Genomic DNA, 24,623 nt, shown 5'->3' on the forward strand with positions numbered 1-24,623 from the left:
AATTATTAATTAATACGAAACTTCATGAGTGAACAAACGTCAAAACGGCCATCATAGCGTGCCGTACGTATAAGTACAAGCAACAAAAATATTATTATACCGCATAATTTAGTTAATTAATTTTTATAATATTTTTAAACTTTTATAAACTGATGTGGTGCAGAAGACATATGAGTTACAAGAGTCGTGGTATCACTTATCAGCCTCAACAGACATGACATCCGTATAATGGTGGGCACCCTAACGGGTCACACATCACTAAACAAACACCTCTTCACAATCGGCGTAACGGACAGTCCTAAGTGCAGAGGCTGTCGGGCCGAAGACGAAATGGTCGCTCACGTAATCCTGGAATGTGCGGGGGTGGCCAACCAACGGGCAAAAACCTTAACCAATACGAGGTCGCTCCAGGAAGTCTGCGAATACCCCAAGAATGTTCTGAAGTTCTGGAAGGAGCTGGGCTGGTTGGAGTAACTGGCCATTACTGCACGCAAAATGGACCCATGCTAGTGGTCTAATTGCGGAAACAGGGTCCTCTATACCATACCATACCATACCAAGAGGCGTGGTAGCTGAAATATGATACAAGTGGTCTAGTTGACCAGATAACGTCAAGGTGTCGTATTTGCGAGACGGTGTGCGCGCGCATCGTAATAACTCACTCTCATAATTTTTCCCCAACGCGTCAAAAGAAGTATAACTTCAATAAAACTTGTTTTAATTTTCAGAACCGATTACTACCGTAATATAATTAGAACCAAAAACACAAATATTATTAATTTAAAATTAATTACTCTCACCTTGGTACCGCGTACGTAGATGTATAATAGAATGCACTAAGTGCTAGAATGGCAATTTATGCGTCTACGTGCTGCAGTATTTATTAGACAACACCTTGGTGTTGGTTACCAAGGTGTCACTTATACACTTACACTAGGCTTAGGATGGCCTTGGCACATTTATGAATTAACACAATATGATCTGCTAAAGGTAACCATGAGTGCAATTATTATATTAATAAAGAATGTTTTTAAAAAGCACTTGGTCAGGTAAGTATACTCACTCACACTCCCTCTCGTGAACCGGAGCTTAAATCTAGCGGCTTAGACCACTCCACAAAACTGATTTGAAATAGGTTGTTGAAATTAATGATTCAAATTCACCTTTACTCTGGTTACTACGGCCAAATGTAATGCAACATGCGATAGACGAACGAAACAAATTGAGGCCTAGTATTAAAAGTTTTACTTAAAAACCAGGAACAAATATAATCTTTTAATGACTATTACTTAGCTAATATGTGTTGTGTTGCTATGCTTGCTTAAATAACAAATTCGTAGTGTTGGATCCGTATCCGAAAGCGTGAGCCCAGAGTACAGGTGGTAAATTAAAATTAATGGCACTCATGAAATACATAAACTATACAAAACAACGTCTTTTAGTGCACGCTACTTATATTCTACTACCAGTAGCAGCTGTGAAGTGCATTGAAGTGTGCAATCTACTTATCTATTATTTTGTATACCAATATAAACCAATATAACCTGCTTGTTATGCAATTATTTGTTTTGTACTACTATTCAATCTATTTAATTTTATACAATGGATTTATTTAAAATTTGGAAGACATTATGCAGGGCTTACATGCCATAACTATTAGGTAGGAAGTATATACTCTTTGCTTGAATTTTTGTAAAATGGCAACATCAAGCCACAATTTCTTGATTTACCACAAATGCTAGGTTTGGTGAAAAGTTTGTCCTGAATAAACATTACATTTCATAATGTCTCAGTGAGTATTAAATGAAGACGTTGCGAAAAAATAAAATAGACATTCATTATAATTACATTGTCAACGATATACTGGGAGTGTCATACAGATGCGCTGACCTTCGTTTTGATGCACAACGCACAACAAAGCATCAAATTGACGGCTGCCCTATTTTCACAACAATATTTCGATATGTAAAGCTTTATTTCCGTGATACATTGTGAACGTGCAGTTTAACAGTGTTTATTGTGTATGTGGAAAGTTAAACGATAATGGAAGCTGCGACTACGCCAACAACTTTTATTGGTGTATGTTACGTTACCAGAGCGAAGACTTTCTTTTTAACTTCCAGGATAAATTTAGTTATCTTTAAAATATAAAGCTTATTTACGATCAAGATGAACGAAAGGGATATTCCCAGTGTCCCTATTACAACATTAGCAGGAGTTGCTAGCTTAACTGACTGTGAGTAATAAAAATACAAATTTCAAGCATGGATTTAATGTTTATTTATTTCTTCAGTTAAAATCTAATTGTACTTAAGTGAAACAATCACCTACTCAGCCATGGCAAACCAGATTACTTTCATTATGATATATTATCATTTCAAATATGCAAATACATAATATTTACTATGGCACTGCAATGCAAATCATATTTATTCAGAACTTCATTTATGTATTAAAAAAGTAAGCCCATTAAAAGTCAACCATTCATTTTCTTTCAATAATGTTTTTCTTTTGAAATTAGTGTACTTTTCTAACTGCTATCTTCTTATTAAAGCAAACATTTTATGCGGAAGAGGAGGATAAACAAACATACTTATGGGTTACCTGATGGTATGTTATCATTATGGCCCATGCTACTGTGTTACACCAGAGGGATCACAAGACTGTTGTTGATAAACATAGATATTAATCTGAAAACTTAAAACACATTTTTATATGGCGGGAGTAGACTGAACCAAGGGTTTGTGGTGACTGTCTGTGGTTATTTCTACCTATTGTGCCAATGTTGCTTGTACATGTATATTATATATATATGTGTGTGTATTGATAAAAAATCTCCTCTTCTCCTCTTTTTCAATGTTTATTAAAATCATTGTAAACGCTTATAATTTGAAGCTTATTCATTATATTTTTAGGTTCGGTGTGTTTTTTTTTCTGGAAGCCAAATGAGCGTACAGTTCATCTGATGTTAAGTGATCACTGTTGGGCACAGTAGTTTCCGAATGCTTATAAAAGTGTGTGCTATATATATTTAAGCAGTCAAAAGTCCATTAAATTACAGTACATAACTCAATTTTATTTTATGTAAAAACAAAGTCTACCTAGAATCAAATTTTTATTTTTTTCCACAGTGCCAGTCATCAACTTCCCATAACCTCTTACCATCTTGTCAATGAATTTTGGGACACATGTTACACAAACAGCATGAAGTTTAACCTTTTGAACTTTAAACTTCTTTACTTCCAATCTTAAACACTGCTAGGATTGGCCCGAATTATTGTGACAAGATCAGGTCAAAATATTCACTTGATGGTAAATGATACACCACAATGCAGAACCATCCATGATTATCTACTCGGTTAAGTCAAGTAAGTCGTTTATTGAGCTATGTATATGCACTTTTACTACATGATCCCAGAAAATTATTAAAAAAGTGTTGCTAAATTCAAAAGAAATTGTTAAAAAACATTTGTGTGGTAAAGGTGATTGATGTGATTTTCTTTATGATACCACAGACTGGGAATGCAGCAAACATCCTCAGGCTATTTAATCATATATTGCAACTAAATAATTAAGAAAAATAGCCCTCTGAGTTTCTTACGCCTTTTCAATCTTTACTTCCTCAACCACCAACTTTTTTTGAATAAATTATTATTTTTCAAAATCTGTGTGCCATTGGGTTCAAACAAGGAAGTAATTAAACTATCCATAGGCCATGGGACTTGTATCTTCATACTAAAAATCTGCTGTATTTGAACTGTAAAGACACAGATATATACAAATTTAATTTATGTACAATTCAAGATTCAAATAAAAATCCTGCACCTTTCTGGATATAACCCGTGACCACTTATAATATCATATCCAGAAGACCCTGGTGGGAATCAGGCCATAGGTTTATATATAAATTTAATTTCTATATTTAACACCAGAAGTGAGGGAAATCACTTAAGTATAATAAGTTAATAAATTCAAATACTTTTATTCAAAATCATTTATTGAACGTCAAAAACTACCACCCATTCTAAAGAGACTGCATCAGACCTGAGAAGAATGGGTGCAAGAGACTCAGCAGGCTTTTTTTTTTATATAAAATATGGATTACAATGTCATATTGTACAATAAACTTTTATAATTAAAGAGCCTGAGGGTGTTCGCTTTATTCCCAGTCCGTGGTATCATTAAGAAAATTGTTTATGCTATAGTAACTTTTCCCACACAAACATTTTTTAACAATTATTTTTGATTTCGTAACATATTTGTTTTGTACATTTTCTGGGATTATATTGTAGAAGCATATACATCGCCCAACAAAAGACTTACTAACTTGACCCAACCGAGTAGTGTGCATAACAAGTTTATTTTGGTCCTTGTGTTAACATTATGAATGTCACAGTTTCTAGAAAATTCCTCAATGTGCTTATGAACATACAGATAAATAGATAACTATGCTCAAATCTGTTTTTTATTTTCAGTGCTTCCAGTACTTCCATTACCCACACCTCTCCCATCTACACTCAACAACAAATCCCAATTATTTCATCCCAGGGTTGCAGAAGAAGCAGCAATTTTACTTGCTACAAGAGATGATAGTTTGGTGACACTTTTATTGCAATCTCTTATGCAAACATCTGTTGAACATATGTAAGTTGCTGTTATTTGATGGAAATTCCATTTCAAGTCTTTTTTTATTTGTAACTTATTTCAAAATTTATAACTTTCAGAGACTTGAAAGATGAAACTATTCCTAATGCAGTGAGTCCTGCGCCACAGCAAGCTACTCCAGAGTTATTAAAAGCTATTCTTAATGTGAATCCAAATGTGTTTGTTCAACAGCAAACAAATCACTGGGACAATCATTTAAACACTACTAAATTTAATGGTATATCTCCCTCTCCTACATTTAATTATACATCACACAACACAGTAAATTCAAGCCCGACATCACATGGTACAACAGTCCATTCAGCTTCCATTCCAAATCAACAGCTTTTGGCACCGCCATGTCAATCCTCTCCACATGTTAACATTGGCTCTCCACCTTCCCAAACACGTCCCGGAAGCCAAATAAGTATAACGGCACAAAACAACATCTCACCTCCATGGAGTGCTACAAACCAACCGAACACATACACAAGTCCGATTACAAATACTTCTTGTTCAAATCCACAAAACGGGGGTTTTTACAATAGTCTTCTGCAAGACAGTGGAAACTTTGGAACAAGTATAAGTGAGGATAAAGATCCACTTTCAGATTCCCCTACAAATTTACCAGATCAACAAAGGCTCTCAATGCAATCTCAGGAAAAAGTCTTTGAACAAGGTGAGTAGACTTTATACAAAATTATATCCTCATTATTTTCAACAATCTTGGAATATCTGTATTCAATAATCTTTTTTTTTAGGTGGGAATGTTATGCCTGGTCAATCTCCTGCTCAAGCAAGTGTAGCTCCATCACCATTACGACAAGAACCACAAGTGCCTCAACCTTCCATGGGTGCGCCATATGCGCCACCACCAACCTTGAATTCCATTCAAGAAAAACAAGACCCAACAAGTAGCCTGAATGTAGTAAATAATAGATATCCTGTAGTAAAAATTGGTCGACTTTCTGTAAGTACTTATATCGAGAAAGTTTTAAAATGTTATTGTTAGTCAGAGATTTAATTCTGTACAAAAAAAATATTTTCAGGAAGGAATGTTAAAGAAACACGAATTCACAAATGATGAAACACTTAGAAAAAATAATACTATAGATTCTGATTCTGATGATAATGCGCCATTAAAAGCTAGAATAACTAACACTGCTCAACCTGTTGATAAAGAAAGGGAAGCAATTGATATAGCTAGAGAAAAGAATTGGGAAGCAGTGAAGAGAAAACATGAAGAAGCTAATAAAAAAGGAGAATCTGAAACTGCAATTGGTAATTACAATGTTTAATCATGTTCTAATTAATATATAGATATTTCAAATTGCTTTCAATGTTGGCGAAAATTTTCTTGAGGAGTAAATAATATATTATGAATTTTTTTTTCAGTCCGACCTAAGTTACGGAAAGTTGAACGAAGATTAGTACCTGTGCTAGAAATGTTGTCCGTTGATGAGCTTATGGAAACCAACACCTATCAGAGGTTCAGTAAACTAATTGACTCTGCATTTGAAACGATTGATGATGATGTCATTATAACAGATGAAATGGGTTTGTAGCTATATCAATAAGAATATATTTTTATTGATATAATTTGCATTAACACATTAAAATTGTTAATTTCTTATTTTTAGAGGGACCAGATATTCCAGAAGAATTATTGTTACCAAGGTTTCAACTTCAGGAACTGTGTTCTGAAGCTGCAAAATTAAAAAACCTTGGTGCTATGGAAGCTATCCCGTCAGATAGGCTTGTAAGGTTATTAAATATATTAGAGAAAAATATTAGAGCAGCTGAGAAGATGTCACTTGTAGGAGATCCTGTAAGTACCAACTTAGATATTAGAAATATATTTAATAATAAAATATCACGGAATTATATTACATTATGTGACTGCTGCAAAGACAATTAGGTCTTATACTCCAAACTTCCATTATCAAATTAAATCATTAGAATGATTAAAAATAACACAATGCTAGCTGACCCGACAGAAATTGTTCTGTACATAATAAATAAAATACAGTTTATATGAATTTCTCAATAATATTTCATAACATCATGAATTATTTCGTAAAACATGCTCCCTGTGATAGTGAAATTGTTTCACAGCAGAACTGTCAAACCGTGCATCAATAAATTCTCAATACCAAACAACTAATACTAATAATAATAATAAAAATAATTATGGGTCCCAAATCGAAAAAAAAACTATCCTATCTCTCAAGTTGGACTAAACTGCACTCCATGAAATAATCCCCATTAAAATCCGTTCATTAGTTTAGGAGTTCACTGGAATCAAACATCAGGACACTGGATTTAAATATATTAAGATTTAAAATCAATATTTTTTTTGTAACCCGTTTTAACTTAATTTAGAATGATATAAATGAAAAAAAAAAATATTGAAATTGTGATTCATATATAATTTTTTATCAAATTATTACAGGAGGACAGTGAAGAGATGCGTCAGATATGGTTGGAATCAGCATTAGAGAGAGTAATGTGTGCAGCTGATGCGTGTTTGACAGCCCTGTACATAATGACTTCCCCGAGTATGCCCAAGCGCATATTTTTAGAAGATGTTATTGACAGAATTATAATGTTCATAAAGTTTCAACTTAACAACACCATTTATTGTGTATATGACCCAGTATATAGTATCCAGACTACATCTAAAAAGAAAGGTATGAATATCTTATACTTCTATAATTTAATATGTTTTATTTATTTAATTTTTATATATGAAACATAGAAAGGGCTTGTGTTGTTTTATAATTGTTTTTTTAAATAGTAACTCACCTTATCCGTACACGCTGTCTGTCAATGGGAGGACGTATAGCTTACCAGCGATAGAAGCTTGTATTGAAATTGCAATTCACACGTCCCAATATAAGGCGATAAGAATGACTTATCGGGTATATTGGGACAGCTTCAGATTATTGACAGCTAATTTTTTTTATGGAATAGGAGGACAAACGTGCGTACGTTTTATCACCGCCGAACATATTCTCTTGCAACACCAGAGGAATCACAGAAGCGTTGCCGGCCTTTAAGGAAGGTGTACGCACTTTTTTTTGAAGTTACCCATGTCGTATCGTCCCGGAAACACCGCACAAGGAAGATCATTCCACAGCTTTGTAGTACGTGGAAAAAAGCTCCTTGAAAACCGCACTGTGGAGGACCGCCAGACATCCAGATAGTGGGGATGATAATCTATCTAATCTAATCCTAACTTGTGTGGTGTGTGGTTGTATCCTAATAATTACTGACAGTAGAAGGTAGTAATTTATACCTATCTGTAGATAGTATATTGGGAACGGCCGTAAGTGATGTCACATCGTAATTTGAATTTGAATTGTACCAGTGGATGGACGCAAGCGTCGCGGGGGCGGGGCTAGTCACGGCGTGAAGCGTAGCGGTACGGGTTCAACACGCGCAATCCGCGAGTTGTACACGCATGCGCACGAGTGTGTCACGCTGCTGGGCGAACTATTCGCCGGTCACCACCTCACCGACACCACGGTGCTTCACGCCTCCACTGTCGCCGTCTCGCCCTTCTTTGTCGAGAACGTGAGCGAACTGCAACTGTCCGCGCTCAAACTCGTCACGACGGTTAGTATAAATAACGAATGTTTTATATTCAAAAACTCTAGATTTCATTTTTTTTTGTATGAAAATAGGGACGGGATGAGCAGGACGTTAACGATAATTGATACGCCCTACCCATTACAATGCAGTGCCGCGCAGGATTCTTGAAACACCCCAAAAATTCTGAGCGGCACTATACGCCCGTTACCTTGAGATATAAGTTACGTCTCATTTGCCAAGTAATTTCACTAGCTACGGCGCCATTCAGACCGAAACACAGTAATGCTTACACATTACTGCTTCACGGCAGAAATAGCCGCTGTTGCGGTAGGTACCCATAATCTAGCCGGCATCCTATGCAAAGAGCGTCCCACTCGTAGAAAATCAATTAAAGGTATAAAACAACTACATCCTATGGTATTGTATGTGGGGGTTGCAATTGGACCATGATTCTGAATTACAAAATAAAACATTATGTCATGCATTTGTTTTTATGATGCAATGCAGCCCATTTGTCAATCAAAGCTTTATTAATATTTCCGTCTTTATTCCGTAATCTTGCGAAAGTAGTACTCTCATATAACAGAGGTTTAAAATGGATTCATTTTTCTTCGCAATTGTACACGCGCAATCATATTTGCTGTCAACTGAACACTAAACGTAGGATACGCGCTACGCTCGACCGACGTCAGCGCTGATCGTCTGTCGAGTGTAGCGGTAATAAAGGCAGATGTTCCCTCACCACATTCTTCTTGAACCCTCTTATATAAAAAACCCCTACTCGCTTCCTGATCATCATCGGCAAGTTTCTTATTAACTACTATATTATATCAACAGATATTCACGAAATATGAACAGCATCGACGTCTGTTGTTGGAAGACATATTGTCGTCGATAGCCCGAATACCCAGCTCCAAGCACAATCTCCGCTCGTTCCAGCTCAGCTCCGATCAACACATACAGATGTTGACAGCGCTTGTGCTGCAACTCGTACAGTGTGTTGTCACCTTACCGGAGACATTATGCAAGAAACATGATAAGGAGAAAGACACAGAGGCCGAGAGCAAAAAGGTATGTGTTTATATTTATTAAGTTTGTGACTAGATTAAAGTATAATTTTATTTTAGAATATAGTTCTTGTGTGACGTTGTATAGCCAATAGTGGCTAATTTAAATTCAAATGTTTTTATTCAAAATAGGATTCAAAATCACTTATTGAACGTCAAGAACTTTTTTTTATATATAAGAATGGGCAAACGGGCAAGAGGCTCACGGGATGGCAAGAAGTGAGGTAACCGCCCATGGACATCCGCAACAACAGGTGTGTCAAGAAATGCGTTGCCGGCCTTTAAGGTGGGAGTATGCTTTTTTCTTGAAGGTCCCTAAGTCGTATCTGTTCGGGAAAACCGCAGCCGGTAATTGATTCCACAAAGTGGCTGTGCGAGGCAAGAATTTTCTAACGAAACGCGCGGTTGTAGAATGCCAGACGTCTACGTGGTAAGGGTGGTACTTTGCACGTAATGTCCGGTGGTGGAATTCGGCCGCTGGAATCAACCCGAACAGCTCCTCTGAGCACTCCCCGTGATAAATGCGGTAGGAGATGCAGAGAGCACCCACATCTCTACGCAATGCCAAAGAATCAAGCCCGATCGGAGATGACTTGATCATCGTCGATGATTCGAACCGCTCTTCTTTGTATGTGGTCAAATGGAAGAAGCTGGTACTGGGGAGCACCCGACCAGAGGTGAGAACAGTACTCCATGTAAGGCCGAATTTGCGCCTTATAAAGGCAATAAAAGTTGCAGGCGTTGGCTTTTAGTGAAGTACTGTCTCGCCTTACTGAGTACACCAAGCTTTTTAGAGGCCAGTTTGGCCTTCTCTTCCAAGTGGCCACGGAACTGAACGTCGCTCGATATATCGTCGCCAAGTATTCCAATACAGGCTGTGGCAGTTAGAGGAATGATCTCAAATCGAGGGGATACGACAAAGGGAGACTTTTTTGTGGTGAGCGCACAAACTTGTCTTCTTGGATTGAATTGGACTAAATTTTTTCGGCCCCATTCCAAGACTTTGCAAAGCATGGTCTCGATTTCAGACACAAGTTTGTTCCGGTTCTCGTCGACGCTATCCCGGGACAAGTGCGCACGGCCGGTGCAGGAAGCATACCCTGTGCTGTCGTCTGCATAGCAATGAATACTGCTGATTTGCAGCATATCATTGATATGCAGAGAGATAAGAAACAGTGTAGGGGATAGCACGCAGCCTTGCGGGACACCAGCGTTTATGGGTTTTAAGTCGGAGCATGCACCGTAGATAACAACCTTGATGCTCCGATCGGCCAAAAAGCTAGCGACCCATTTGCACAACTTCTCGGGAAGCCCATAGGATGGCAGTTTCGCTATTAGCGCTTTATGCCACACCATCGAAGGCCTTCGCTATGTCCTACTACCCATTCAAAATAGACTGCCTCGGACCTGAGAAGAACGGGCGCAGGAAACTCAGCGGGTTTTTTTTTTAAATAAAAATATGGATTACTGTAATATTAATGTAATATCGCACAATAAACAAAAGAACCTTCATTCCCAGTCTGTGGTATTATCATTAAGAAAATCAAGAAATCATGGCTTTTTTAATTTTAGAACCTTAAACTAATATAACTTTTTTCGTCTAAAATGGAAATAGAAATCATCTAAAAAATATTTTTAAATGATTTCCATTTCGAATCGAATTAATTGTAAATGTTGCTAACAAGATCGATTGTAAACATCGAGGAAAGAAGCTCGGTTCCAGTCCCAAGTCCCATTTTATTATACAAAAATTATGGGTGTGCATTAGAAATTCGCAATTCGAATTTGGGGTTGGTTTTTTGGTGGTCTTTTTTTTCCCCTCTTTCAATTGATACCCGTTTCACCCCGTGGAGATTCGTGGTTTTTTTTAAATTTGCGTTTGAACTTACGTAAACTAGGAACATTTTTCAAGTTTATAAAAAAAAACATTTTGTGACGGTTAAACGGAACTTTTTTTAACATTTTGTTATGCCTGCCTTATGAAGGATTCGAATTTCTAATGCAGACCCAAAATGGACGTAGATCCTGAAAAACGGATATTAGTGTATTCTATACGTGTGGGTTGGGCTACTAAGTCATGAGTTCATTTAAAGAGTGACAGTAGGGCTGCCATTTTTTGTCAGTCCGTTAATATGAATCACGTGACCAGTTTTGTGTTCTTAACTCAATTTCGACATGATTGTTGTTTGGAACGGTTTTCTGGAAAAACGTCCAAATGATTCCTAAAATGTAAACAACTAAATAAGATGCGAATTTTACGATTCCATTTCAGCGCGTTGATAAAGATCTTCTGATAATATCGAAGTATGAAGCGGCAATAAGCGTGGGTGGTACGTTCTTGACGTCGTTCCTGAACAAGTGTCGGAGTAGATCCGAGGAAGTGGACTTCAGACCCCTGTTTGAGAACTTCGTACACGACCTGTTGACCACCGTTAACAAACCCGAGTGGCCGGCCACCGAATTGCTGCTAAGTCTTCTTGGAACTATGCTTGTAAGTATTATTGTTCTATACATATAGATATATAGATTTTGGCCTTGTTCAATTTGTTGTTTTTTAAAGTGATAACCCTTACTTCTGGAATTGATTACACAAAAAAATTAAATGCGGTAGAGCAGGTTATCAACTGTAAAGTAGATCCTGTAGATGCAGCCACAACCTGATTTTTTAAGAAATTTACAATAGAGAGTATACTAAATTATAACACAATCCATAACTTAGATGATTATTAGTTTTTATTAAAATAAGTGGAAATATGATTTATGCGAAATGCGGACTTAATAAATTATTTGGTATGAGACATGGAACGCATTTTTAGATGCGTGATAGCTATGGGCAGCAGACTGTGTATTATTATATTATTTTTGTTCGGCTTATAGTCTGTGTTTTTCCTAAGTCGCCGCTATGGTAGACTTAAGTGCAAGGTAAACTTAAGCTTAGCGTGCACTCAAAGGGATGTTTATAAATACTCAACTCGCTAGGCGAGCACTCAGCTGAGTCTAAGTTCCATCTCAGCCTAATAGCACACTCAGCATTATCGCTAAGGATAGTAAATGTTATCTCGTAGCTGAAGTACATGTCGGACAAGTCCATGGAGATGTCTGTGCGCGTGGCCTCGCTGGAGTACCTGGGCCTTGTGGCGTCCCGGTTGCGGCGCGACAGTGTCAACTCGCGTGCCAAGCTCTCCACTATGGACGCCGTCATCAAGGACATCCGCGCCGAGGAGGAGAAGGATGGCACTCATGGACACGTGAGTTGATTTTTAATGGTCATTAATAGAAGGTCATTCAATGGTGCAAACTTCTTACTGGCGATATAGATGCGTAGAGCTGTGTGTCTATACAGCGGATTAACAATTATTAGTTGAGACATATGTACAGGTTGTTCACTTCCATACAGTGGCTCGTGCCAAGTCATCTTTACTGCGGTCTCTTTCCGCTCTCTCGAACACTCTTCTCGAAGCCTTTTTTATATTGTTTTTTATGAAAATAAGGGATGTGACGAGCAGGACGTTCAGCTGATGGTAATTGATACGCACTACCCATTACAATACAGTGCCGCTCGGGATTCTTGAAAAATCCCCAAAAATTCTGAGCGGTACTACAACTGCGTTCGTCACCTTGATACATAAGATGTTAAGTCTCATTTGGCCTTAGAGGCCCATTATTGGACAAACCTTTATTATGCAGTTGTTCGTGGCAGCACATTGCAATTACCATATAATGGCCGAGAATGATCACATTAAGATCATCCCCGACAAAAACATAGAGGCATTTTAACTCATCTAGTTTCTAATTTAATAATTAGGTACTCTTATTTGTGAACAATATGCAAACATGACAATATTTTTTCTCATTGTCTTGATAGGATAGTATCTTAATCCAAAATAATTGTATTAAATATTCGTAGATTCCGTCAACGGGCTTAGACGAAGATGAAGAAAGAACTGAGTTCTTACAAAGAGTGTTACTAGATTACTTAGCTATAAATGGACAGAAAGATGAGGCATGGAATTGTTCGAGACATTTTTATATAACCCAGTGGTATAGAGATATGGTTGTTCAGCCGAAAGCGTCGCCCACGAAAAAGCCTAAAAATAAATCTAAGAAACGCTACAAAGATGAGAGCAGTGAAGAGGAATCGGATGATGACGACAGTGATGGTGGCATAAAAGATTCTAAATCAGATAAGAAACACATCTCACTTGCTGTGCTGTCTGCTGAAAAATTTAAAACAATTGAACGCCGCAAGAAATTCTTCTTGGAGAAGATTAGGCCATTTCGCTACCAAGGTGGAACTCAAGTGCAAGTTATGCAGTCGTATATTGATTATAGTGGAGCGGAATTGATCTCACAGTACTTGGCATCGAAAAGATCGTTTTCGCAAAGCTTTGATAAGTATTTGAGAAAGATTTTGCTTATTTTGTGCGAGAATACAATCGCAATTAGAACTAAGGCTATGAAGTGCTTGACTATGATAGTGGAGGCGGACCCGTCGGTATTGGGGAGGCCGGACATGCAGATTGGTGTTAATCGCTCCTTTCTAGATCAATCTACGGCTGTGAGGGAAGCGGCTGTTGATTTAGTTGGTAAATTCGTGCTCAGTCGGCCGGACCTTATCGACAAGTATTATGGAATGCTCTCTAACAGAATATTGGTAAGTAAGGTTCAAAAACAATTTGATATATTTAAAGTGATATTCCTCATTTCTGGGATTAATTAAATTAAATTTGTAATCAAAATTTATGAACGATGCGGGACTCGAAGCCGCGTCCTCTAGAGTTCCGTCCGAGCGCTCTTCCACTGAGCCAACTGTTCGAATGACGTATGGTTCGTAAAATTCCTCGGACGGAACTCAAGAGGTCGCGGGTTCGAGTCCCGCATTGTTCATAAATTATGGTTACACTTTAATTTAAAGTTCAAAAATTATATTTAATTTTATTGTTATTTATTCTTAATATACGATTTTAGGACACAGGTGTTTCAGTAAGAAAACGGGTGATAAAAATTTTAAAAGACATATGTATAGAATGTCCGGAGTTTCCGAAAATCCCTGAAATTTGTGTGAAAATGATAAGGCGGGTAAATGATGAGGAAGGGATACGTAAACTGGTAATGGAAGTATTTCAGAACATGTGGTTCACGCCGTGTCCCATCACCACTTCTAGGCCCGGCACCCTCGATATAACTTCGGCGACAGCTGATCCTCTCATAAGGAAGGTCCTTAACATCACTGATGTCGTAATATCGTCCAGAGATATGGGCCTCGAATGGTTTCAACAGTTGTTAATGAGTGTAAGTTTTACAAATATTATTGTGATAAAAAATGGGTATTATTTACTTAAATTTATGTTCCATTTCAATTGCTTACTACTGTACCTGCTTTGTTACGTCTTTCCATAAAATATACAGAACACGTTGACATACCATAAACAACTAGACTCCCAATCGCCTATTAAAAGGTCGTCGAAAATATCCGAGCGGCGTTGTATACATTTACTTACAGATAACATTAAAACATTCATTTAAATTAAAACCTTATACCGTGGCAGTAGGTTTAAAGTTTATTGAATACGCATCATTAGAGGTAGTAACACTACGTCACGCGCGAGACGGGCGCGAACACGAGGCAAGAAGATTTTTAGTTTTAGCAATTAAAATGTAAATATTTAGCAAAATGATTAAAAACGTCAAGTTAGTTACACGATTTTGTTAATTTAAAGGGGCACTTAACTGAAATACGACATGCCATCTTTTTTAAGTTAGGATATGCTGTCATTTGAACACTTTTCAACTCAACACTTTTTCATTGCGTGGCGTTGTATTCAAAGCGCGGTCGAAACACAACTGATCGAAAACTATCTAATAGACGCGTAGGCAGAGTTTTGCTTCAGACAATATTTGAGCGTGATTGTGACTCTAGATGCTTATTGTACGTTATTACAGAAGATTTGAATTTTTCTGCTATCCCTATAAAATCCTAACAATAGCATTGTTTTGATAAACAATTGAATTAAAGTAATTCTAATGCCGTGTTTCATAGTTACTCAATACCATTAAAAACTATATTCATCGTGACTGTTTAAATCAATTTGTTTGTTAGGTACTTACATTAAATTTTGATGTTACAGCTATTCAAACCGAAAGAGGATAAGGATGATTCAACAAAAATAATATATCAACCGCCGAAATCGTTGTTACTAGCGTGTCAACAAATTGTAGACTGCCTAATAGAGCATTTGTTGCAGTTAGAAGAAACGAACGCAGACGGCAGTGAGTATCAAGTTATATCCGTGTTTGAGAGCCTTATTTATTCGTGTAACGTGTATTAATATTTATTTATTTTTAGGTAATGTCTTATCACAGCGCATACTGGCGTGCTTATCCACGCTGCATTTGTTTGCTAAAATAAGGCCACATTTGCTGGTAAACCATGCACTGACGTTGCAACCGTACCTCAGCTTGAAGTGTCAGGTAATATAGCTTATAGAAATCGAGACACGCGCAGTAGTAATCAGTAGTTTTTTATTTATTTATTTATTTTTTCCTAATGATACATCAACAGTACACACATATAACAATTACATAACACTATCTAGGAAATAACATTACTGATGCGAGTAACACTGATACCAATACAGATGTACACAACATTCACAGTTGCTGCTGTGACAATTATTAACTATTACATACTTATTATAACTGTTAACTAATTACTCATATAATATAAAATAAAATTTAATAATTAAAAAAAATCAATTTTAATTTGATTATAGATTTTGGGTTACATAAGTTCAATTATTAGATATAAAAAGGATAAAAGATATTTATTTATTTATTTATTTCTATAAATACCGAGTGGTTTTTATTTATTGTAATGTTTCCGAAGATTACATGTAAATTCCTGTAGACTATTGGAAAATATGTCTAAGTTCACTATTTTTTTGTTTATCTCATTATACTGCCGAAGCAGTTTACTTTTATGTTTGTTATAGATAGTTAAAATACATTTTATTTAGAATAATTCTGCGCGTTGAGATAGGGAATACAATGTCAATTATACCATGAAAATTACAAATCATTGAAATACTTTAAAACAATTCACAGTTCTATTTATAAATCGCCACGTAAATTTCGCTTTAGGCCTGGTATCCAGCAAAGCGGAGAAGAGAGATGTATTTTGAACAAATTAGTTACGTTATTTCTACATCTCTTTTTCGCTTAATTTCGGTGGAAATAGATCAAACGGAGAGGAGAGGCCTCATTTTTCTATAGAATTTTGTGCCACGTTGAGCGTTCAAGCCTTGATAGAGCGGAGATGCGTGTAGCCTTACGGCCGGGCGGCGCCTATGACTGTGATATTTTATATGGTCTCTTAATCAGAATCTTTGTTAAATAATTCAAGTTCAAGCATTAATTAATCTTATATTCTTAATTATTATATTAGGGTTCGAATCCCGGTAGGTGCAAGCATTTATATGATGAATATGGATGTTTGTTTCCGAGTCATGGATGTTTAAATGTATTTATGTATGTTTATATGAATTTATGTATGTTTATGTAAGTATATTGTATTAAATTTATCGTTGTCTTGTAACCCATAACACAGGCTATATATGCTTAACTTGGGGCAAGATAATTTGTGTAAAAAAAGTGTCAAAAGTGTGTCAATATTCTAATTAATTCCTCTTCCTCAAGCAAGTTAAAATATAACTTTTGTAAAGACATTACTTTTTTCTTTCATTCACATCACTTGACTGATTTCAAGCTCTCACAGCTCACATCTTGCACAGCAATGCGGCTTATCGCAACTCTTCTTTCCTGGTCTGGTGTTACTTTGCCGCCACCACCACCAATTAGAATCCTGCATTGATACACTGTTATAGATACACCGACACGTAGTATTTTTATGTTGTTACCCGGCTTATTTTGTTGGTATTAAAAAAATTAAGTGTATATATGATAGTGATTTAAAATATGCCAGAATATATATAAAGTTTAAGTGAGAACGCAATTAAAGTAATGCTAAGTTTAATTTCACAGCACCGACATTATCGTGTCAGTTGTTAAAAATAATAATTTTGTAGTGTATTCTTAATTCTATGGAGCTAATAAAATGCTTTCTTTGTTACTATAACTAGTAATTCTGAAAATGTAATGTTATTGGGCTTTTTAAGTCTACAACCTATTCCAGTAAAGATGTGGACACCTAATTAGTAGCAGTAGTACGACTAGAATAGAACGTACGATGTATTAGTCATGTCTTTGTACGAATTACCAGGACGGAAAATTTATCGGCTCGAGGGGACCAATTATTGCAAGAGAATTCTATTAGTGCTGGTGATATTTTCAAGTATGATAGGATAAAACAAAAGTATTAACTCTTTTTACATGACCCAAAAGTTGATTTAATCGTTCTTTAATTATAAGTTGAACCCAAAAGGGAAAATAAACAACTGTGAATTTATTTACATAGCAAAGTTACTATTAAAATATTCTACAATCATTCTCAGTATAGATTAAGACATCGTTATCCAAATGCTGTGATTTTTATTGAGTGTAAATTCCGCTAAGTTTCGTCTATCATGTACATGTTGCTAGGATGACACATGATTTCAACCACTATGAAAGACATTACTATCACTGCTACCATATTTATGTCCTCCTGGTGTCGTGCGTATGACGTCAGAATAAATTAAGATATAGTCGCGTCATACATAAGACAATCTCTTATTCACATATGATCGCCTGGTACCAAAGCACTGTATAATACTTCCTATCTCATTTTATCATACATTAAATCTTATGAATTTATGTGCCTGTCTCTTTTTACTGTCTCGCTTTTTCGTTTCATCGACTTTCAAATCACAACGATTCTAAAGAAGTTTTCACTTCAATATATATTTACAGAACCAATATGAGCAGCAAATAATGTCAACCGTGGCATCGACGCTGGAGTTGGTAGTGCCTCTAATGGAACATCCAAGTGAAGTGTTTCTGGCTCAGCTGGAGGAGGACGCGGTCAAGTTGGTGCTCCAGAGTGGTCCGGGAGTGATCACCTCGTGTATCGCCTGCCTGGCCGCTATTGTCAATACACTGACACACAATTATAAACTCATCAGGGATGTCTTCAGCAAATATCATAGTGAGTGGTTTGGTGTGATAAATATTTATTTCTTTTGCTAATAAAAGTTAAGTCACATCTAAAGATTTAATAGTTTGCCTCCAAGGAGGTTGACTATGGAATTCTGTGATGAAACTTTGATGGATACAATACACATATATATATATAACTTACAGCACCAACAGTATATTTTTTTTATGTAAATAAGGGACGAGACGAACAGGACGTTCAGCTAATGGTAATTGATACTCCCTGCTCATTACAATGCAGTGCCGCTCAGGATTCTTGAAAAACCCCAAAAATTCTGAGCGGCACTACAACTGCGCTCGTCACCTTGGGACATAAGATGTAGAGATTTACTCAGTAATTTCACTAGCTACGGCGCCCTTCAGACTGAAACAACAGTAATGTTTACACATTACTGCTTCACGGCAGAAATAGATAGGCGCCGTTGTGGTACCCAAAATCTAGCCGGCATCCTGTGTAAAGGAACCTCCCACTGGTAACTCTCAACGACGGCCAAGGTATTCGAAAGAATTATTGTGCATGGAGAAATAAGCCGACAAATCTAGTAGACGCCCTTTATTTTGATTATTATTAGCCTCCCACTGGTAAATAAAAACATAACAGTGTATTTCACCAGTGGTAGGTTTCTTTGTACATGATGGCGTAGCTAGAGTTAATATCTTATATCTCAAAGTGTGAAAAAGCGAAGTGAGGTGGTTCAAAATTATGGGTTCGATAAAGAATCCTGAGCGGCACTGCATTGTGATGGGCGGGGCGTACCACATCAACCAAGTCAATGTGTTGCTTGTCTCATCACATTTTTCATTAAAAAATAAATGAAAAAGGTATCTAACAATTAAATACATGAATACCTGAAATCAATTTTTGTATAGGAGCTATTTAATGTTTAACTTATTTTTAGTGTCCAAATATCATTTTAGAGTGTCCCGCTTTATCAAGAAAAAAGTTGCCAAAGGTATGGCCAGATATTATAAATACCCAATTTTTCAGTAGATATTTAATGTGTTTTATCAGATGCAAGTTAATTCTTAATATAATAAACCAGATAAATACAGCGCGTGTTACGTCCTATCAACAAAATTAGCTGATATGAATCTATGTATTGTAAGATATATGCTTCAATATTGATCTCATGTGAACTCTTTCCTTTCTCCGATTCGCCGTGCCTTATTCCTAAGGAGTGGTACAGCGCTACCAATCACACTACGTAAGACATGTATAAAATTAGTTTACCGAATTCTCAGTGCATTAGACATTCAATGTTATTTGTTGATACCTACTGTAGAAGGGGTTGGTAATTTAAACACACATAATAGGTCAGTTTCGTCTATCAAAATTCAATACTATTTAATTATAAAAACATGAGAATTATTTATATTTTCAAAATGAAAATCATATTTTTATTTTCTGTATGTCACGTGACCGAAAACGCCCACCACCATTTTGTGACGTCATTATACCAGGAAATAATTTGATTTTAGCAACACATCAACGTTACGCACTATGGGAAGTCATTTTTATTTTAATAAAAATGAATAAAGATTGCACCGCACATATTTTGGCGTTTCTTTGTTTATGTTATCATGACGTCACGAACATGGCGGCTCCCTTTTTGGCGCGACTATTTATCATTTAGATTTATAACAATTTTTCTTTGCATAAAGTGGAATTACTTTGAAGGAATAAAAATACCAGTTGGTAGTCGAATATTTACAATCATTTTAGTTTTTTTTTAAAATAAAAAGAATAGCCTATTCTTATAATAACTGTGTTTGGGCAGAGTTCCCCCTTAGAATTCACAATAGGTAATGAATACTCGAACTTAGCACTGCAACTTTAGGCACAACTGTCAACCGTGATAATGCTACCAACCGTTAGTTAGCACTGCTGTAGTGCCAACTAATTTATATGGACTTGTTAATTTAACTAAAGATCTGAATATTATATGCTACTATAATGGTGATTCTCATGAAATTTTGAGTGCCTATTGGGTAGGTCTGAGAATCGGACAACATCTTTTTTTCATCCCCCTGAATGTTAAGGGCGGTCCACTACAATTTTTTTTTAATTTGTTTGATTATGAGTCAGAATTAAAAAATACATACAACTTCAAATTTTCACCCATCTACGATCAACAGTTACTTTTGTATCGCGATTTTAATATCGGCAATACAACGTTTGCTGGGTCAGCTAGTTTAAAATAACATTACTTATACAGTAATTAATAACAGTAGTTAAATAAATGTATTTATTAATTGGGATATCTTGTGGCTCCGTGACGTTTGTAACGACATTTACTAATAATATTGCTGACACTACTAACGATATTTTTCTCCTCCTTCAGGTGTATTATTGCAGTGGAAACAAAATTGGCAGAGGAACCCGGAGCTGACACGATCACTGAACACTCGACCGCAATTCAGAAGAGCTCTGTTCATCGTCGGACTCCTGCTGCGATACTTCGACTTTACTGACAGCAAAGTGATTGACGGATTACCGGTGAGTAATTGTTGTTACACTGACCCCATGTTGTATTCAATGAAATCTAAATTTAATAGAGATATTGTTGTGAGTCGACTGTCGCCTGGACATAAGTTCTGTTACAAAGAAAAATGCATTTATGTTTTTATCAATATTACTATTACACGAACACAAGTCCTTAGATAATTTATACTTCCAGATAGTCTCTTGCTGTTACAACCTATAAAAACTTAACAGGAATATTAGTTTAGTGTGCGTGACAAGCTACGTCTTACACTCGCGATTTGTATGACACTTTGTGTTAGTGTACGTGTGTTGCTCAAAATAGAGGTTAGTTCTAAACTCAATTTTTTTTCGACGTTTTCACAGCTGTCATAGTCTATCTAGAGGTATAAATGATCTAAGGATACGGTCTTATACCAAGCTTTTGAAGTGTATTGTAAATGACCTACGGCTCCATACCACCTTTCTACAATGTAATTATCGCAATTCGGTTTTTTTTAATGGAAGAGGAGATAAAATGATGCCGCCCTTATTAAATGCGTTCCAAAGGAGACGGATACCCTTTCATACATTATTGGGCCAAGATGTAAAATGATGAAATTAGTGTCAGTAAATAGCTTATAAATTAAAAAGCATCACTGAAAATTTGAGGATTTTTGGCAATCTGAAAGCTGAGTTATAGGAGGTTTTGTAAAGTTGAGGTTATGCAATATATGGGCAACAACCTATATTAAAACAGCTGATTTTTGAAATGCAATTGTTATTTTGCCGTATGATAATGATTCTACAAGTTTCGCAATATTAGAAGTCAAATAGAAAGAAGGAAAATATCAATAAAACAACGGGAAACACTCAAATGACAAATCGCGTAGTTATGAAACGAGTGATTGACAATTGACGTTCTAGACAATTCTGTGGCTGTCACTGTCAGCACAGATAAAAAATACAAAACGAGATTCAGAATCGACTTTTTCTTCGATCGATTCCTTAAGTTGATATTTTTTTTTAACAAAAGACATTATGTTATATTAATTATAATGTTTATTTTTAGTAAGGTACTTTTATTGAATCAATCATTTGGTGCAAGTGGTTTTGGGTTGAATTTTATAAACTCATTCACATTAATCGATTATAGTAATCGATATCCCATTTTAATCGTGAATTTTAAGATAATGAAAACTTAATTTTAAGATTTCTCGTTTTATAGATTGTGAATTAGGCTAATTTTGTATATTTTGAAATAGAAAAATATAACAACTTTTTAAAACCATATCGAAGCTTATTACATTTTGGCCCAGAAGTCCCCGTCTCCTTTGACTTCAGAAAATAAATAGAAGTTTTTCAGTACATGCTAGCATGTGCAGCTTGTATTAAAAATGACGGAAATACGAATCACATAGTGATAAATGATCGCCATATATTTGATTGAATAAGAAGCAGTTCATTTAAAAAAAAAGACCGACGAAATGTAATATTTTGCTTGATTTTTGGTTTATTGTTTGTTTTGGAAGTGTTTCCGCAGTTGAATATTGTAAAAAAGAATTGTTAAAAGTCGTTTATGTGGTTAAAGGTTACTATAACATAGATGACTTTCTTAATGATTCCACAGAATGAGACTAAAGCGACCACCGTCAGGCTATTTAAATTATTAAAAGTAATGAATTGAAGTATATCTTTATTGCACACCACAAAATAATTAAATATAACAGAAATCGCGACTACAAAAAGCAGTAGGCGGCCTCATCACTTAAGAGCGATTTCTACCAGGCAACCTGTAATGAAGTAGTTTTAGTTGAAAAGATAACACAAGGTGGTGTTATCGATATGCATATAATTTTTTGATGTTATCGAAATTTAAAAAAAAGAAGCCCGCTCAGTTTCTTGCGCCCGTTCTTCTCAGGTCTGAGGCATTAATTTCCGACCAGGTAGTAGTTTTTTAACTTCAATAAACGATTTCATATCCTATTTCAAATAAAAATGTTTGAATTTGAATTTTAAAGTGTTTAGTAAAAAGCGACTGGCTATTAAACTCGGATATAATATATATTATATTTAACTAATCGCGGTATTTTTTTAATGTCAGATAAACTTTCCAGAGTGACATAAAGGACCAAGTGTTCAGTACGCTGATGTTTTTTGTGAACCTCGAGGACGAGGCCTTCGTGTCGCACACTTTGAAGGCTCTCGGGTCGGTGTGCGTGAGACACTACGAGTTCATGCTAACGCCCGAGCTGAAGGAGTTCTACCACCACATGCTCACGTCGAGCCTCGCGCCCATCGAGATGAAGGCGGACGTGCTCAGGAATATCGAGATGTACTTACAGGAGGAGGAGCAGAGGATGATACGACAAGACAAGGAATGTAAGTTTAGAGCTTAAGTAAATTAATTTGTTATGTTTTTAAAGTACCCTCACTTCTAGGATTAATACGCAAATAAAACTTGAAAACAAAGTTTTATGAACGATGCGTTACTCGACCTCTCGCGTTCCGTGCGAGTGCTCTGCCAACTGAGCTAACGGTTAAATTCTCAACCAAGATTTATGAACGATGCGTGACTCGAACCAGCGACGTCTCGGGTTCCGTTGGAGTCAGGCATCGTTCTTAAACTTTCGGTACAAATTTAATTTAATTAATCCCAGAAGTGAGTGATATCACTTTAAAAATAATAATTTGTTTCTTGTGCTTATAAATCTGTATCTTATAATAAAGAAGGTGTGTGTACGCATGCAAGAAATTCTTCTTCTTTGGCGTAATAAAGCGAAGATTCTTTAAAAAAAAATATTCTTCGTGCTATTTTACGTTTGTAGATAAATTAATATTGTAATAAATAAGGTATTAAATACAACCAATGAAAATATTATTATACCGCATAGTTTAGTTAAATAAAGTGTAGTTATACAATTATTAGAGAGAAATTATTGTTTCCATTTTAAAACTTGTATGTAAATTGAAATAATATATTGAATTTCATTTAATTCTCATCCATTGGTTGTAGTTCAGTAGGCATATGAGTTACAAGAGGCTTGGTAGCTGAAGTTAGATAAAATTGATCTAATTTACCAGCTAACATCAGGGTGGTATTAAAAAAAAAAGGATTATGTTCAATGAAATTTCAAATTGGCATTACATCAATAACATATCTTTTATCTCATCACAGGGTCAAAAAGATCCAAAATGGAGAATCTGAAGGAAATGGGTGATGTTTCATCTGGTATGGCATCGACGGTGATTCAGTTGTACCTGAAGGAGATCCTGGACTCGTTCCTCCACCCGAGCACCATTGTTCGGTCCAGTGCGATGAAGGTTGTGCAGTTGGTGCTGGCTCAGGGGCTGGTGCATCCAGTACAGGTATTATAATAATAATATATTTATTTGCAAAAAACATAGTATACCATGGTGTTAGGATACTATTTATTGTTGCGCCCGTTCTTCTCAGGTCTGAGGCATTCATTTTAGAATGGGTGGTAGTTTTTGACTTACAATAAGTGATGTCACATCCTATATTGAATAAAAATATTTGAATTTGCATATAATAATGAGCTTATATGTTTTGCTAGCACTATTAGAAATAGAAACACTTTATTAGGAATATAAAAATAGTCACACAAAAACACAAGAATTTACATTATTAATTAAAATACTAATTTTAATAACGTAACAAATTAAAAATTAAATAAAAATAACAG

General features: G+C 35.9%; 1 protein-coding gene across 2 annotated transcripts in view; it reads left to right on the forward strand.

The window, feature by feature from the left end:
• The first annotated feature begins 1,707 nt into the window (after window positions 1-1,707).
• The window catches only part of LOC126964954 (nipped-B-like protein B), a 31,945-nt gene continuing 9,029 nt past the window's right edge, over window positions 1,708-24,623 (forward strand). The window contains exons 1-20 of one of the 2 annotated variants that reach the window (XM_050808307.1): window positions 1,708-2,236; window positions 4,476-4,644; window positions 4,725-5,323; window positions 5,406-5,614; window positions 5,694-5,925; window positions 6,040-6,201; window positions 6,285-6,472; window positions 7,097-7,334; window positions 8,015-8,262; window positions 9,076-9,309; window positions 11,578-11,796; window positions 12,371-12,553; window positions 13,213-13,959; window positions 14,274-14,597; window positions 15,434-15,575; window positions 15,652-15,776; window positions 18,213-18,447; window positions 20,798-20,952; window positions 23,034-23,298; window positions 24,095-24,285. In XM_050808307.1, the coding sequence (XP_050664264.1) occupies window positions 2,170-2,236; window positions 4,476-4,644; window positions 4,725-5,323; window positions 5,406-5,614; window positions 5,694-5,925; window positions 6,040-6,201; window positions 6,285-6,472; window positions 7,097-7,334; window positions 8,015-8,262; window positions 9,076-9,309; window positions 11,578-11,796; window positions 12,371-12,553; window positions 13,213-13,959; window positions 14,274-14,597; window positions 15,434-15,575; window positions 15,652-15,776; window positions 18,213-18,447; window positions 20,798-20,952; window positions 23,034-23,298; window positions 24,095-24,285 (4,932 nt within the window). In that variant the 5' untranslated portion in view covers window positions 1,708-2,169. Of the gene's footprint in view, window positions 2,237-2,725; window positions 2,741-4,475; window positions 4,645-4,724; window positions 5,324-5,405; window positions 5,615-5,693; window positions 5,926-6,039; window positions 6,202-6,284; window positions 6,473-7,096; window positions 7,335-8,014; window positions 8,263-9,075; window positions 9,310-11,577; window positions 11,797-12,370; window positions 12,554-13,212; window positions 13,960-14,273; window positions 14,598-15,433; window positions 15,576-15,651; window positions 15,777-18,212; window positions 18,448-20,797; window positions 20,953-23,033; window positions 23,299-24,094; window positions 24,286-24,623 lie in introns of those variants that run through there. The other variant, XM_050808308.1, reaches the window with a different exon arrangement.

Source organism: Leptidea sinapis, chromosome 6 (assembly GCF_905404315.1).
Source record: "Leptidea sinapis chromosome 6, ilLepSina1.1, whole genome shotgun sequence".
Lineage (NCBI taxonomy): Eukaryota > Metazoa > Arthropoda > Insecta > Lepidoptera > Pieridae > Leptidea > Leptidea sinapis.